We start from the raw sequence: 16,689 nt of genomic DNA, 5'->3' as shown, positions 1-16,689 counted from the left end.
GTTTACAGACTTTGTTGACTGCTTCTAAAACTGCCACATCACTGCAGCCAATATTTGATTTTGTTACCTCGCACGCTCAGGTCTCTTCAAAATGCATGTATCCATAGATAGATGGATGCTTTATTCATCCTGTCAGGAAATATAGAGAATTCAGAAAAAATGTTATGATGCAGAGCTGCTAGGACGAGCAGCCGTTCTCACACTATGTCATTACAAAAAAAAAATCCATGTGAAATGATCACATTGTTATCTCATTTTTACTTTAATCTGTGAACCATCATAGCTAATACTAAAAATGTTTGGGTTAAGTTAGAAAATTGTGTAGTAGCTCTGTGTGACGCTTGTTTAGAACACTACTATCCACTAAATTGGGCCTCAGTAGAATGTACCACCAAAATTGAAATTGAAAGTTAATTTCAAAAAGGTATTTGTTTGTCTAGCCTTGTTGTGGAGAAAAGCAGTTTTTTAATCACAGGCATATGCTCTGACAAAATTCAGGGAGCAGAAGGCAACAAATGTTTTTTTGTTTTGTTATGGGTTTTTCCCCCCCCCAAAGTATTATTGTGAAGCCACACACAAGGCTTTCAGTTCTGCTAAAAGCCAGTCAACTCCTGGTGCAACATTATATCAACTAACAATGTTCGGAAACATACAAACAAATGCTATTTCTTCCTAGCTGTCAAACTATATTTCCACTCAAACAGAGCATTATCTTCTTTTCATTCATTTTAATTTAACACAGAAAGAAAAGGGGTTTACATGACAGCCACTAGTTCTCAGTGAAAAATCTGGCTAAAACCCGGATAGGCCCAGTGAGAGGCACAAACTCTCCTACTGACAGTGACCTCAACACGACAAGCAGCCACTAGACATGCTGTGGACTCACTTCTTTTCAAGTGGAAAATATCGCTCTCTTGCACTTACTATCTCTATCATGGTTGCACTCTCCACCTACACATGAAGCCAAAAGCTGATTCCAACAAATTTGTGCCTGTGTTCTGAGTGGCTGGCATCCAAGGAGATTTTGAACATTACTGTGGTCATTGGTCATCAACTACTAACGCTGCTAAAGTTTGCTCCCATTAATTCACACCTTTATACATAATCGGTATCTTAAAATATTTCAGATGTGGGTCAGCAATCTCCTGCAACGAGCATTTCTATGTAAAGTTTACTTTGTGGATGACTGGAAACCAATCAGGGGTGCTTTTATACAAAGGAAACTGGTGACAAACTAAGATGATCAATCTAAAAAAAATGTATGGATGATTTATAATTTTGGCCCACAATCGAGAGATAAATGCAGTAATTTCATGGAAGTCTAATGCAAATTTAAGTCTGAACAAGATTTCTCAAACTATTATGGAACAAATCAGAAACGATAACAAAAATCTTGCTACACGGCCTTGTGGATGGAACCTGTTAACAAGAGCAATTGATGGTGGCCAACTGAAATACCGTTCTTGCGTAAGGTTCAAGACAAACAGCTTCATAGCAGTCATGTGAGTTATCCAATTTACATGCGTTGATCTTCAAACTCGGCAGATACAAGCGCATGAAAGATCCTAACTACTCATTAAACCTATTACTGTCTTGTCTTGATAATCACGGTAAATACCATTTTCCCAAATTCATGCATATCTTAGAAATAACACTATTTTGCTGTCTGCTATTGTGTGACTTCAAAATGGCTGTCACATCCTGATGCTTCAGATCGCAGATCCCTCTGGTGTATTGGAAAATAGTGAGGTCCCCTCCAGTGGTGTCAACAGTAAGACAGCTTGAGTGACATTGAAGGACCATTTACGAAAGAACCCCAAAAATAGAAGTAAAGTCATTCTGGCGTTACAAGTGAATTAAGATGTGCCAGAAAAGTTCCAGCACTGTTGTCACAAAACCCCCAAAACTACAAATCATGAAATGTTCTCTTTACTGTGCCATTCAACCATACCTCAACCCTACAAAGAGATCCTGCAGCCTTTACTTCATTCAGCGCGCAAGAAGAGGCGAGAGTTGCGACAGGACAACTCATGGCTGCTTCAGCATGACAACGTTCCTGCTCACAACGCTTGAGCATTCGACCGTTTTTTTCCCCAAGCTTAAGGCGGTCATCAAGGGAACCTGTTTTGGAGGTGCGGTCATGTGATGGGAGAGCTGCAGAAGAGCCCGGAAGAATCCCTCAAGGAGTGCAGCAGAGAAGGCCAGGAGATTGCACTAGACTCCAGGGGCATTAGTTAGTAGGGAGAAATTGGTCTTTTTTTTTGGTTTAGATATGAAAAATATCTTTTGCAACACCAGTTCTACAATTTTTTGGGACGCACCTCATATGCACTTAACACGAACAGCACCTGTGTGAGTTCATCATGCTTGAAGTTTTACATTGTCACATCATTTTAGTGAGCAGCAAGGTTCATCCAAACACTGTAGACAACCCTGAATAGAAATGATAACACAGAAAAGCGGAAGACGAGAAAAGGAATGCTTACTTTTTTACTAGTTTGTTAATGTTAGTCGGAAATTCAACCCGTTGCGCTAGCTCTACTCTGAGAGTGCAAGTGTTCTGAGAGGCAGAGCATGCTCCCTTTCTTTGAATTGACAAACTTTTGGTTGTCAGATCTGTTTCATTCCCGCGTGAGCCCATAACCCTCGCATCTCGCTTATGTAGCGTCCATCCTGCCTGACGTTCTGACGCTTTGTTTCCCCAGTCCCCAGTGTCTGGAGCAAGCGGCTCCAGACACCCCAAGATTGTGGCACTCTGAATAACTGAATGGCACGACAACGTTCTGACTTTGCAAACGGTCGGGAGCAGAGCACGCTCAAAGTGCATTTCTAAATGCACCCAAAGCAAACACACGGCCTGGTCTGTCCCTATACTTATACCCAAGTTTTGTGCAATTGCATTTTCAGAGGTGCATTCCATCATATTTTGTGTTGTGTTAATGCTATGTCAAGAATGTTTTTCTTATTTCAAGCTTGTGTACAATGACGCTCATTTGAAATAGGTGTGAAGGTGAAGTCCTTGCATTACTACCGGTACATTACACTATTCTATACTTCCATGGGCAGAATACTGATAAGGACGCCCTTCGCTTCAATGGTAGCTCTTTATTTGTATAATCATCAGGTCTAACCATCCTTAAAGAGAGTGGGCACGCTGCACATTTGACGATTGCTTTAAAGCAGCATCATTAGGAGGCACATTATTAACTCGGGAGTTCGGGCACAGCTGAATGAGGCATGCTTACGTTGTGCTGATGTTTGTGCTCCTAATTAGACTGTGTGGGTGTGTGTCCATACCGTTTGATAATATCATGTGTCAGGATTTGTGTGTGCGAGTGTTTGTGCGCGTGTGTTTATGTGTGTATACCACAGCCAGTTTATTCACAACAAAGTCTAAAAAATGTGTGTTACAACAGAATTTAACTGTCATATGCCCATTTCTCTTTCATAAAGGGGATTTATGGTGGTAAAACACTAGGCTTCCTGAACAACTCCACTTCTTTGCTGTCTTTGGGTCAACTCTTACATCGACCCTCATTGCTCTTCTAAGCTTTTCATCATCCCATGGATCTAATTTAATTTATCATTCTATTCACTGAAAACTCCACGTTATTTCTATCTTCTTGTGAGCCACTTTTCTCTCTTTGAAGGGAAACCGCTAAGCTCAGGACTGTTGTGTTCCTATCATATCAGAAGCAGCTCAATTTGCAGGTCCCAGACAAGGCTGTGCGGCTATCAGGCCAAACAGACTGGAAGGGGTATTCCACATGTAGGCTTTTATTCACAACCGCAGGCAAAAATCCTCCCAATCAGCTCGTCGGGCATGAATGTCCTGACCATATTTTGATTTCCAAAAAACGGGACACTTGGCCCTCCTTCGAGATACTAAAATGAAACTCAAAGATGCTATACGTTATAACTCTAATATTTTTTAAGTAGGGCTGCACGATTGGAAAAACATGTAAAATGCTAAATAAATACAAAAACAAAATACAAACAAAACAAATACAAAATAAAACAAAAAAAACAAAATAGTAGCTCTTTTTGTAATCTTGCTTGAATATGACATTGTTCTTAAGAATACCACTTTTATAGAATATCCAGCTTTAACAAAATATTTCTTATCTTTACAGTGTGATCATTTATGATTATTTATAACAATTTACAAGGATATTAAAGAGTCATCATTTTTTTAATCAGGAAAATCATATTAGCTTGCATTTTTAATTGTATCAATTTGTTTGGAAGAAATCTATGAAAAAATAACACCTTTAAAACCACCCTGTGGAAAGGAGCAATATGGCCACGCACCCCCCCCCCCCTTCCTCCCCTCCAGCCTTGGTGGGACTCACAGGAGGGACCGGAGACGTTTCGTCCATTCAAAATGATTGTGAATACATCGCTAATGTCAAAATAACGGAGATCAATCGGCTACTAAATGTATGTGGACATCTATACTTAAGACCTAGATAGACCAATCCGTCGTCGGACACCAGGAAGTGTCGGTGTGTCGGTTTGATTGATGTCGCGAGCACTGTCGTAACATCGGACTGCGTCAGGAAGCGTCTGGTGGGCGTTTCAGCATTTGCTTGAATTGGTATCGTAAGTCGTGACATTTAGTCACTCTGATTGGCTGTTATCTAGCAAATCAGCGTACGAACGGGAAGTGACAAATGCGCATAAACAGTGAGCGCACCTTTGCTGCCTTAACTTCTTCCAAGTACAAGAGCGAGGGTTGACAACGTAAGTTTTTCACGATACTGTGTCAAGAGCGTGAAGGTTTGCTTCACGTGGGAGTTCATCGTGAGCGAAAAGTATAGCGGAATGCATTTTTTATGTTTTTATATTCGCCGTCGCCAATCACTTTCTGGTTGGCTTTTTCGAACCATGAGAAATAGTGACTACCGCCGCCGATGGTATGGAGGGGTATTACATCTCACGCATTTGCATATGGTACTTAATGGTCAGCGGCGCTGTCTGTTGTTGCCGTGTATTCTTCCAGCCGACGTGCCGACAGTCGGCCCGACGCCACGGGGTAAAGCGTCGGTCACAGTTGTCCGAGGTCGGATTGGTCTATCTGGGCCTTTAGTCTCAATTCAACCTCTGAAAACGTCACAAAATGATTTGGTTTTCCATAGTGACTTTAAAGAGCCAGAAATGAGTAGGCTACATGTAGCTTAGATGCAGTTTCAGTCTGTTTTCATTCATAAGTCACCAAGATACGCAAACACAATGCGTTCCGAGAGGCTGTTCGTAAGATGAATTATTCATAGGTCGTTACATCCATCCATCCATTATCTATACCGCTTATCCTCACAAGGGTCATGGGGAGTGCTGGAGCCTATCCCAGCTGTCTTCGGGCAGTAGGGGGGAGACACCCTGAATTGGTTGCCAGCCAATCGCAGGGCACACAGAGACAAACAATCATCCGCACTCACAATCACACCTAGGGGCAATTTAGAGTGTCTATATTACATTTAAATCTGGAGGGGTTAGCTTGACTTACTTTTTCCCTGAGGTCCACCTTCAGGGCAATTTTAGAGTCTAGACACAAAATGACAACAGAACGTGACAAACCAAGCCAGGAAACAATATATATTACAATGCTTGCCTCTCCGCTGTGACGCGGCCAAGCTGAGATGGAAACAAAAAAGAAGCCATGCTCCAAAAGGGGGCAGGCCAATTTCTGATAAATCTCATCCCAAGAATGCCCTTAAATCACGACAGATTATTTTTGGGGGGTGAATTTCAGTGCTGACATCATTTTTACATACGTACATACATACACACCAATTACATAAGTGCCAATGTTCAGCCCATTCCAGTGTCCCTAAAAATGTCACTTCAGTCTTTAATTTTCCTTTTTTTCTAACACTGAAATTCTAAGTCACAAATGTTTTATTTCAAATCTGTTGTAGTGTGTATAGAGGCAAAAATAACAACTGTCTGAACTGAAAAACCTTAACTGGAAATGGTTAAGTAAAGGTAAATTTTAGCCAAAATCCTTTATCCCAACATTCAGCAGCCAACTATATTGAAGCAAAATATGACTTTATACTGTATTTGATATGTGTAAGTAGAGCTGTTCGATTTTGCCTAACAAGAAAATCATGATTATTTTCTCTCAAACCCGATTTTACGATTACGATTTCTTTGTAAATAAAGAATTAATGAAAAATGAAGTACTTCGAATGTCTTTTATTTAAACCTTTTCTTTCTTTGAACTCAAAATGCCAGATTAATTTAACTCAATACACACAGAACGATCCATTGGGATTAACAGCATTTTACTCACACAATAGATTCCAGATCTGTTCTTAATTAAACCAATAATGAAAGAAGAAAGGTCATATACCATCTCAAACTAAATCAACATGAGAGAAGGTAGACAGTCAATTCTGTAAACCAAACAGTCTGTCAGCAAGTCATTTTGCCAACCAGCTAGTGACTAGCCTTTCACCTTTCTCCCTGGTCTTAAACATAAATCACTGATTAGTGCAAAACTGTCACTCAATGATACAATGCACTGTCAATCTTAAAATGGAAGTCAGTCCAAAGTTATTTTTTTCAAGAATATGTTCTATGCTATGTTCTAGTTGAAACAAGGCATTCTGATAAATACTGCCTTTGTGGAATAAGAGTTAATCCCCCCGTTTTTAGCCATCTCTGGGTGCGGCCATTTTGTCGCTTGTTTCGACTGAAAATGACATCACAACTGCTCAGGTCTCAGGTATCAACCAATCACGGCTGATCTGTTTTCTGAAGCTGTGCCGTGATTGGTCAATACCTGAGCCCTAAACAGTTGTGATGTCATTTTCGGTCGACAGAAGTGACAAAATGGCCGCCCCGTGAGATGCGTGAAAATGGATTTTGCTGCTTAACTCATATTCCACAAACGCAATATTAATCAGAGTGCCATGTTTCAACTAATGGGCCTGCTGGGAATATATTCTTGAAAAAAATATGTTTGGCTTGGTTGATTTCCCTTTTAAGTATGCGAGAAGCGGCTGGCCATAGGTCCGTTGTAGAGGAGAAAAAAAAGGGACGCCTTTCAGACGGGTTGTATTGCACATGCAGGGCACACACTACACTACAGATTTATATTTGCCCGATTTATTAACTGAACGCTCACTTGCCTGAGCAAATAGCAGAATCGCCGGTAGCCATGGATAGTGTTGTAGTTTTTCCAGAATGTGCGCTCGTGGGAGGAAGCAGAAATGCAGAGGAAACTACGATGGCTTAGATACTCCAAAAATAAAAAAAATCGAACGTGCTGATTGGAGCGTTTTTGACATCGTTGTATCCAGAAAATTTGGTTTCGGTTCAAAATCGCTTAATCGAGCAGCCCTATGTGTAAGGAAGGCTGGAACCTCGCAATAGCAATTTAGCATGTCTTAGTTGGAATTCACTCCTGCATGTTAATTGCCATAATTGACTAATTATGCCGTTTGGTGCTTCCTCCCCGTTTGGACTCTTGATTGGTTCTTGTGAGCCAGAATGCTCCCACCCTTCCAGGTTGGGCAGACTCATTTCCGATGTTCAACTCAGCTGCAAGTGCCCCACTATAATCCTGCTCCTCCTTCCCTCCCCCAACACTACATTTACTTCTGTTATACACAACCATATGTCTCCATGGCAACCAGAAGGGAACAAGAAAAGAATCCATGTGAGGGCGGTGATGATGGTGTTGGCAGTAGTGGTGGTGATGGTGGGTGGTGCAATGATAATGAAGAATACATTGTGACTGTGTTTCCCATAGCTTTTGTAGGTGATTGTTTTTCTCTTGCATTTTTCATGTGGCATCATTTGAAATGACCTGAGTCAGAATTTAAAGTTTGCCATTTTCCCCATAAAATAATAACATTTTCAGGTGTCTTAAACACATGTTTGTTTGTGGCATACTTTGGCCAGTAATAAGGATGAAAAAAAATTACAGTAGACTCATAACCCTTTCTAATCAGGCTGGCTTTCAGGGGACTGACGTGTCTCATGCAAAGTGAAAATGAGCCACTGCTCACACCACTCCCATCTGCTGGGAGGGATGCTAATGTGACTATGCTAAAGGATAATGCTAATGGTTTGACAAGGGTGAAGCTTGGGGATACTTACTGCTTGGGTTCAGACCTGAGATGGTTTGAGGTTCTGACTTAAGTGAGAGCCAAGCTCATCCAAGCCCCTCGAAAGACAGTAAATGCTTCGACTGTATTTTCATTCATAGGCGACATCTTATCACCAAGCCACCAACTTGCACATGTTTTATAACAAAGGAAGCTCACAAAAAATTACTTCATGGATGGGCAGGAACTTCAGTGACGCAACATGCAATCAAAAAGTCCGCTTCAACCAGCTGTACTTTTGTCTTAGATATTTTTGACTAGTATGACTGACTAGAGTTTGATGTTTCAGTTTCATGTTTCTGTTTTTAAAGTAGGTCAACCTTATTTTCATTTCTGTCTTTTATTTTGTTGCAAGGTACAACGTGGACATGATCAATTGTCCAACTCCTCTGATTCAGGCCTCCATCAGTATTTATTCTCTGATTTCTGTAGTCCTTCTTGAAAGTAGACTGATTCTCTTTTGTTTTTAATCAAAGTAAGACATTTGCAAACAACTGCTTTTACATTGGAAATCAATGATCGAACCAGTACCTGAATACGTTTGAAAAAGGTTGGTGGGTTCAACATCAATCCCCTCTCGTGTGATATTGCGTAATTGTTGCTTAGTTGTTATTGGGGGTTTTTTAAACACTAAATAATAATACCAAATAATGAACATGAATGATTAATCATAATAATATTTTTTCCTCTATCACGCCAGGTTTTTGAGCTATAGGATCCCCGTTTTCTTAAAAAACAAATAAATGTCTATGTATATAAATAAAACACTTGATTCAATAGTTACAAGCTTTGAAAACGAACTTACAACGGTATGCAAATGGTTGCAAGGTTAAGGGAAAAGCTAGCACTAATCCTTTTAATTCCTACTATGCTAGCTTTCTGTTTGCAGATATTGATAGTACTTACCTACTGGCAGCTGCACACACCGCTCACCGCACTGTCTCAATTGTGACTGCAAAAAACAAGTTGCCACATAGCAGTAGATGAGTCCAATCGTCATCAGCTCTTCTTAGTACAGTCTTACTAGAGTTAATCAGTGGAATTTGGCTTATCTGGAATGTAAGCGTGGAGAAAACACTTGACGTACTAGAAAAACACTGACTGCAATTTTGGAAGCAGCATGCCAATTGTAATTTATCGGCATCAAAATCGAACTCAACAGAAAATGTTTTTCAAATTGTTCCCCAGTGTAATGGATGGAATAATGGATATAATAATTGATTCTAAAAATATTCGATAATGACAGCCATCGAGTCTGGGCTCGCCGTTAGAGATATGATGAAAAGCTCGGGGCTCCTTACCAAGCATTGACCACTCCAGTGAGCTGCTGTCAGTGTTGAAAGTGTCACCACTCTGACTGTTGCTTCACGTGTGGCGCGCTTGGATTACGTCAGCTATACGAGTTCAAAGTTAAGTTGACAAGTTCATCTATCGCTGTGTCACTTTGTCCCAATATGTTACTCCTACTCAGTGTGCCCGGCGATCATGCAATCTCTCGAGAAAAGCCTGTCAAAGATTTGTCACGCATACCCAACAATGTGAAAATGGAAGACATATATTGTTTCATTTGCAGCGGAGCCAGCTTTCACATAGAAAGACACGACACTACACATGAGGCATTTCATTTTCGACATCGGGACTTGAGATACTTGTACAATGGACTATCCTTGCAGTTGAAAGTAAGCCTTTGTATTTACTAGGGAATTTGAGCTATACATTGTATTACATTACTTTAAAGAGTGTATGTTGAAAAATGAGCTTCCCTACTTGTGTACAGCATAATGAAAAGAGCCCCCCAAGTGCTTGTTGGGATAAATTCAATGTTTAGAAGAAAAGGTCAACTGCGGAGGAAGGGGGCAGAGTACTGCAGCTTTAGAATTCACTTGCTCTCCATCGCGCTCTTCCTCCTGGTATATTCTGCACAATTCAGAGCAGGCATGCTTACATAATGCTGCTGGGTCTCCCTTGAGGTGTGTGTGTGTGCGTGTGCGTGTATGCGTGTGTGCACATTTTATACGCGCCACATCGGTGAAACTGAAAGGTACTGTAACACCCCACATTAGTGTGCCTGATGAAACAACTGTAAGCACCGGGTTCATGTCAGGTCCGCAGAGACTGTTGATGTTTTTAAGGGGAGGCTCGAAACATATCTTTAAATCATTTAAAGTATTTTTTCTTTTGATTTAGGACTATTTTTACCTTATCTTACCGTTTTTTTAGTTCTTAGCAGTTCTTAGTTCTTTTACATTTGTTGTTTTCTGTTGTGTTTTAGTTTTTAGCTCCAGTGTTTCCTCGTTGGGGGCCTCCGCGCTAAGAGGGGTGGCTGCCTTTCCCGCGGGGTCGCGTCATCGCAGGGGCTCCTTAGGTCCGGGCGACCGGGGGCCTCTGCACTATGTATGGGGCCTACCCGGTTAATCTGGGCCCAGGGCTCTCGGTGATGGTGGCAGTCCCTGTGGTCTCAGCGTGGATGAGCTCGTCTTGAGTACCCTTTCCTCATATGGTTTCTCTGTGCCTTGTCATGTGTTTTTAATACAGTTTATCAGGTTGTGTGTATTTTGTGTGTGCGTGAGTGCTGATGTGCTTGTGGATATATGTCTTTGTATATGTTTGGGAGGGAGGGAGCGGGTCTTCTTTTTGTGGTGTATTTGGGATTTGGTAGCACTTTGAGCTGCATTTCATGTATGAAAAGTGCTATCTAGATCAAATGTAAATCCCTTTACTGTCCTCTAGTGGACACAAACAAAATATATTACTATCCATATTTTCCTATCTATTTTTTTTTAAAACAAGAAAACCATACGTGACTTACATGATCTATTGTTTTCAATATTTATCTCAGTTCAGCGCAGCACGTCTCCAAACTGTACATATGTATTGCTTTTTAAGCAACTGAAGCTAATTGAAAAAAGCTATATGATAGTTTCCAAAATAGCCAGAACACAAACTGTATTGTGTCTATTAATATATACTACATCGACTTTAGTCGTAAAGGCAAAGACAGTCATTTGCTGTGATAAGGCAGCACAAAGTTTAAAAACAGAAGCTATCGACCCCCACCCCGCACCTCCCCATTCTACACATGAACATGTGACTTGCATGTCCATGTAGGCTGCGCAAAGTTATATCATGTGCGTATTTTAGTGTGTGTGTGTGCGCGTGTGTGTGCGCGTGTGCGTGCGTATGTGAGAGACAGATTATTAGATTCCTGGCTACAGATGGTGATAACCATGAAGATTAGAAGTCAGAGGAATCCCTGACTATTTCACTAAAGGAGGGGGAAGAATACTTTCATTTTATTGCATTCAACTTCAGTGATCAGCAACGTGAAAGAGATTACATCAAATACACACAGCTCCTTCATTTCTCGTTAAATCTGTTGACACATGTATAATACCCAGCTGTTGGTGAAAACTAATACAGCCTTCTCAATATTGTTTAGCTGTAAAGTGAGTGTAGAGCATTTGGAGTGAAACTTGTCCAAAGTAAATGACAGCTTCTCTATATTTCTCTTTTCAGGTTGCGATCATTGCTGGGAATTTTGATCTTGCTGAATTTATCAAGAACCACAAAGAGACCGATATAGGTGAGTAAGAAGACAATATAGGTTCAGATCTCCTTTACTGCCTTAAGCTTTCAGTCCTTCACCTGTCATACTCTCTCAGTCGCCAGTGTGTATTTCTCAATCTCTGCTGGGATACATTACAAATCCTTCATGCTGATATTTTTTTAAACAACCTCCCAGTATAATCTCCACTATGGGATTAGGAGAACCAAGAGGATGAAAGTTTATGTTTACACCAGGACAATCCAAGTCCGATTAGGCTGAGAGAAAATACCAATGCCTTTGATGCCTCGATGTCCACGAGTGTCTGTCGTGTGGGAATTTGATTGGTCGGTTTCCTCAGGTGTTAGTGAGACCGTTTGTGTATTCAATCTTTTGTGGTTGGATGTGATCACACTGGGAAATGGATTAAAGGATTTTTGTATTGATTCAAATTGGGGGGCAGGGGTGGGTGGTTATACAACATGATGTTCAATTTGGGATTAAGATATCACGTTTTTTTTCTGTGTTTGTGTGAGGGTTGATAAGGGATTTTAAACTTGGAAATTGGATGGAATTTTTCAGGAATAGTGTGACTCTTGAGTGTATAGTTATTCATTATATTTAAAATCACATTTTTGGGTGAAACATGAAACAACGTAACAGCAACACACACACGCACAAGTTAATATTGAATTTTAAAGTTAGTGAGTCAACCGCATCTATTTCACTTCATGTGCGTTTTACTGCTTGATTTGTAATTTCAAGTGAGAATGTCTCTGTAGCAAATTGCAGTGAAAACTTGGAATTCAAGGCAAGGAAGACTCACTCTCTCAGTTTAAATGATAGTTTTCATTCAACATGGTAATTGAACCTATCGGCTCTTTGAAGCAACATAGATATAAAAAGAGTGTAATAACAACTCCTCTGTTCCCTCTGTGCCATGCTTTTTGTGGTTAAATCGATCACTTTCCCCATTTATATGATTATACCCCACCAAATGTAATTCAGTCGATATCCTCTAAATCAGTGTGTCTCAACCTTTATTGAGCCAAGGCACATCTTTCACATCGGAAAAAATTCACGGCACCCCACTTAGCAAAATGATTGACAAAAGTATATAAACAGGTTAATTATGTAACTTTAGTCATTTAATGGAAGATCATTTTAGTGTTCTGCCTGTTACTATACTCGGGTGACATAGATCAGTGTTTTTCAAATTTTTTTGAGTCAAGGCACATTTATTTCATTGAAAAAAATCCCGCAGCACACAATATAAGTGTTATATTGTTTATATAAGCATTTTTTAACATTAAAGAATGACGTTTCATTATAATCTTGTCTTGAACTAAATGAATGAATTAAATAAACACAAAGAAAAAAGTATTTTATAATGTTTTGTATTGATTCTTACTCAGTGTGAAACGTGGGCCTATTTGGATAAACATGCGTCACTAATTCTCTTGTCTCTAAACAAAGACAATTAGCTACCTGGTGCGGCTACCACCTACTGGTATGGAAGAGTACTACAAGGTAATAAAGACATGATTACGTTGCCAGGCACTAGACCGCACAGGCACACAAATTTGATAATTTCCCACGGCACACCTGACAATATCTCGCGACGCTGACACACAGTTTGAAAAACACTGGCATAGATAATGAGCCCCCCCAAAAAGTTCTTACAAAATATGCAATTTTTTGGTCAAAATAATTGACATTCGGTAATTTTCCGCGGCACACCTGAAGATCTCTCATGGCACGCCAATGTGCTACGGCACACTGGTTGAATCACTGCTCTAAACGATTCAATTATTCAGGACACAGAGGACCTGATTGACTAAAGGTTTGCGCACGTAAAAACTTGTGCAAACTTGATCGCAGACTTGACCCGTTTTTACTGGTCCATCCTCCGTCCTCTGTGCGCAACCTGGCCACCCTTCCATCATCATCTCTCTGTCTTTATTCATAAAAATAATCGTCCTCTGACCCCATCCGTCCTTGTCCTTTTAAAGCGCTTCCATCCTTACATTTCGTCAGTCCGACCGTGCTGTGATGTCTGATTTTGCTTTTTAAATATGGTGTCTAAAATCCAGGTGCAAATAAGCAAGCAAGCAAAGCTGTGCCGACTTAATAAAGGCAGGGAACATTATAAACATTTTTGAAATACCAGAAACAAAAATTCTTGCATCAGATCATCGATTCAGCATTGCAATTTTGGACCTTATGAATGCTGACTTGGAGACTTTTTTTCTAAGCAGTATGCATGTATGCATCTTCCATTAATTAATACTTCTAATTCCCTCACTTCAAACTTTACTTTGCACTTGCAGTGCTCTCCCAAATCCTCCAGGGTGAGTAGCTACCTAAAGAGCAAAACTCTCTTTTAAATATGGTGGTCTCAGGGGTGTGCAAAGGGTGGGGAAACCCCAGGCATCCACATGAGGGGGTGTGGGGGAAACCACAGCTAGCAGAGCCTAACTACAGCTACGGTGGCAATCGTTGATGAAGGGCCACGCGCAACACGTCCACCAACAACACGTGCATCTGTTAGAGCAGGGGTGTCCAGCTCCGGTCCTCAAGGGCCGCTTTCCTGCACGTTTTCCAATTCTCCTTCTCCTCTTTTGCCTTTTGAGCCCAGTGACACTCTTCATGCACTACAGACTGTACTACATGTATGAGAGCTGACCAGTAATGAGAGGGAGGTGGAAAGACGAGAAATATTCCACACAAATATGTTATACTATATTTAGGCAAAATTACAGCTGTGAGAAATGTTATCACCATAATGAATTAGCGGTGGCCTTCACTGTGTATACTGTACTCTGTATATGTATTTACGTACCAGCATCGATCTGCCAAAACGTTCAGGTTTATTCAAATACTATGCAGTCATTTTATGCAGTATTACTTGAAATACACAAAGCTTTATTTGGATTGTGGCTCAGCACAGTTCACGAGGTTGGAGAGCATAGAGCGAGCTTGCGGATTACAGGGCCTCAGAGAAAATGAGAAAAGATGAAAAAGCAAATAAATATATTAAGCAAGGAGAAAAAAAAAGATGAGTTTGAGTGGGAAATGAATGAAGAGACAAAAATCAATCTAATCTAAAAACATAATCCTGCAAATGTCTCTCTCATGGACACCATTCACCAGTATTCAGAATCAGATAGCATTGACCCGCTCAAGTTCGACTGTAAATGAAACGTAGTACAGGATTATATTCAAACACAACTCAAATATAACCTCCCTCTCTCTTTATAGCACACAAATGCTTGAATTTTAGCAAGGGTGTTCAATCCTTGTGTTGTTGTGTTTGGGTGTGTTTGCTCTGTCTCCACTGATGTGTTCATGTTGGATGTTGGGATGGGACATTTTGACTCCTGGATATTCCACTGGCCACTATGGGCTCAGCCTGTTGCAGAGGTGGGTGCCCCCTCTTTTCTACTTGTATGTGTGTGATTGCAAGCGTGTGGAAGAGAGAGACAGGCACGAGGCTCTATAAATCTTTTGTTGCTTACACTCACTGCTCACGTTGCAGACAAGCATATCTTTTCATTTAGCTGCTTGTGAAGCAAATTGACCATATGATCAAAGTGCAAGATACCTTCTGCATCTTCATCCTGAATTGGTTCATTTGTTTGACATTATTTTGAAACCCCAAACCAAATATAAAATGAAGTCATAACATTCATCTAACTAAAATCCTAAAGAATTTTAGAGCAAGCAACTCACCGGGAACCGTAATGCGACTTGGCTCATCGGGATGGTTAGTGGGTCATTCCCCTGTTTCCTTCTCAGTCCTGTCCAAGTGTCCTTCAGCAATGCTGTAATGCTGTAATTGTATTGTTGCCACTTACTTCCTTTACATGGCATGTTGAGCATTTTGGCATCTATTTGTAATTGTCGGAAAAGTTATAAATATGAGGGGAACAAAAAAATGTTTTTCAATTACTGTATGTTTGTATACAGTGCTTTAAGTGGGCCGGTACACACCAGTATGGAGTAGCGGCACTTCTCGGTTGTAGCCTCTAGTGTACCGGGACTATTTACGGGGTAGATACCCGTGCAAGCCCACAGTGCCCTTTCTTGTTTCATTTATTGCTTGCGCTTTGTGATACACACCTGTCTCACGCAGTCTCGCTTAGTGATGTGCAAGTTGCGAACGAAACGGCTTCTTTGAAGTGAACAATGAGAGCCGGCTCTCCTCATTGTTCACTATAAGAAGCCCGCAATCTTGTCACTTCGTCTCTGACTGCACGAAGCCAAAGTGGCGGCAGTTATAGCACAATGTACAATGGCACAATTCACCATAAATGTCCACTTTATGCTTCATGTTTCAAAAGGGATTAAATTAAAGTAAAATATAAAGTCAATAGTGTTACTCAAAACAACTTTGCAGATTCGATCTCCTGCTGCCAGCAGTTTCCCTCTGCCTGCGCAGAGCACATTTTGGGCTCCGGATGACGTCAATGTCGGATATATGCGACCTGGCCGTTCAGACCGCGAACGCATTGGAAAACATCTAGGACCACATATGAAAGCGACCCAGGTCGCATTTTAAAAAATCGGAATTGAGACGTTCAGACTGTCATATACAAATCAGATACAGGTCACATATGGGCAAAAAAATCAGATTTGGGTCGCATTTGCCCGCAGTGTGAACCTAGCCTTAGATACTCTGCCATTTAGATTAGTCAACGGACCATTTACCTAACTCAGTGTATATTTCAAAGACAAATATGAAAAGCCCTTTGAGGAAAGTTTTGAGTAACAACAGCGAGGAAGCAATGTTGCAATGGGTTCAGCATGATTTTAAGTGAGTTTTCGCTACCCCACTAACCACAGTATTTCACAAAAGTAACTGGGCTTATTGTAGACTTTGGGAAATTGAGGAAACTGAGACTCCTCCCCAGCTGCACTGCACAGATGCACTTTTCCCTTCAGTTTGTGCTTTGTGTTGCATGCACACAATCCTGCATTTGTATGTCCTTCTATGGCAAACGTGTTTTTCTTTGTAATTTAGGAAAT

At 40.7% G+C, this 16,689-nt stretch overlaps 1 protein-coding gene across 1 annotated transcript in view; it reads left to right on the top strand.

Moving 5' to 3' along the window:
- Positions 1-16,689, top strand: part of LOC147150553 (SH3 and multiple ankyrin repeat domains protein 2-like) — a 239,698-nt gene that overhangs the window by 85,567 nt on the left and 137,442 nt on the right. Inside the window, exon 10 of the mRNA XM_086024819.1 lies at positions 11,634-11,700. Within this exon, the coding sequence (XP_085880945.1) occupies positions 11,634-11,700 (67 nt within the window). The remainder of the gene's footprint in view (positions 1-11,633; positions 11,701-16,689) is intronic.

The sequence above is a fragment of the Filicampus tigris genome, chromosome 3 (assembly GCF_054856515.1).
Source record: "Filicampus tigris isolate MCC_2025a chromosome 3, RoL_Ftig_1.0, whole genome shotgun sequence".
Classification (NCBI taxonomy): domain Eukaryota; kingdom Metazoa; phylum Chordata; class Actinopteri; order Syngnathiformes; family Syngnathidae; genus Filicampus; species Filicampus tigris.
Note: the sequence above shows the minus strand (reverse complement) of the source record. Positions and strands in the feature narration are given on the sequence as shown.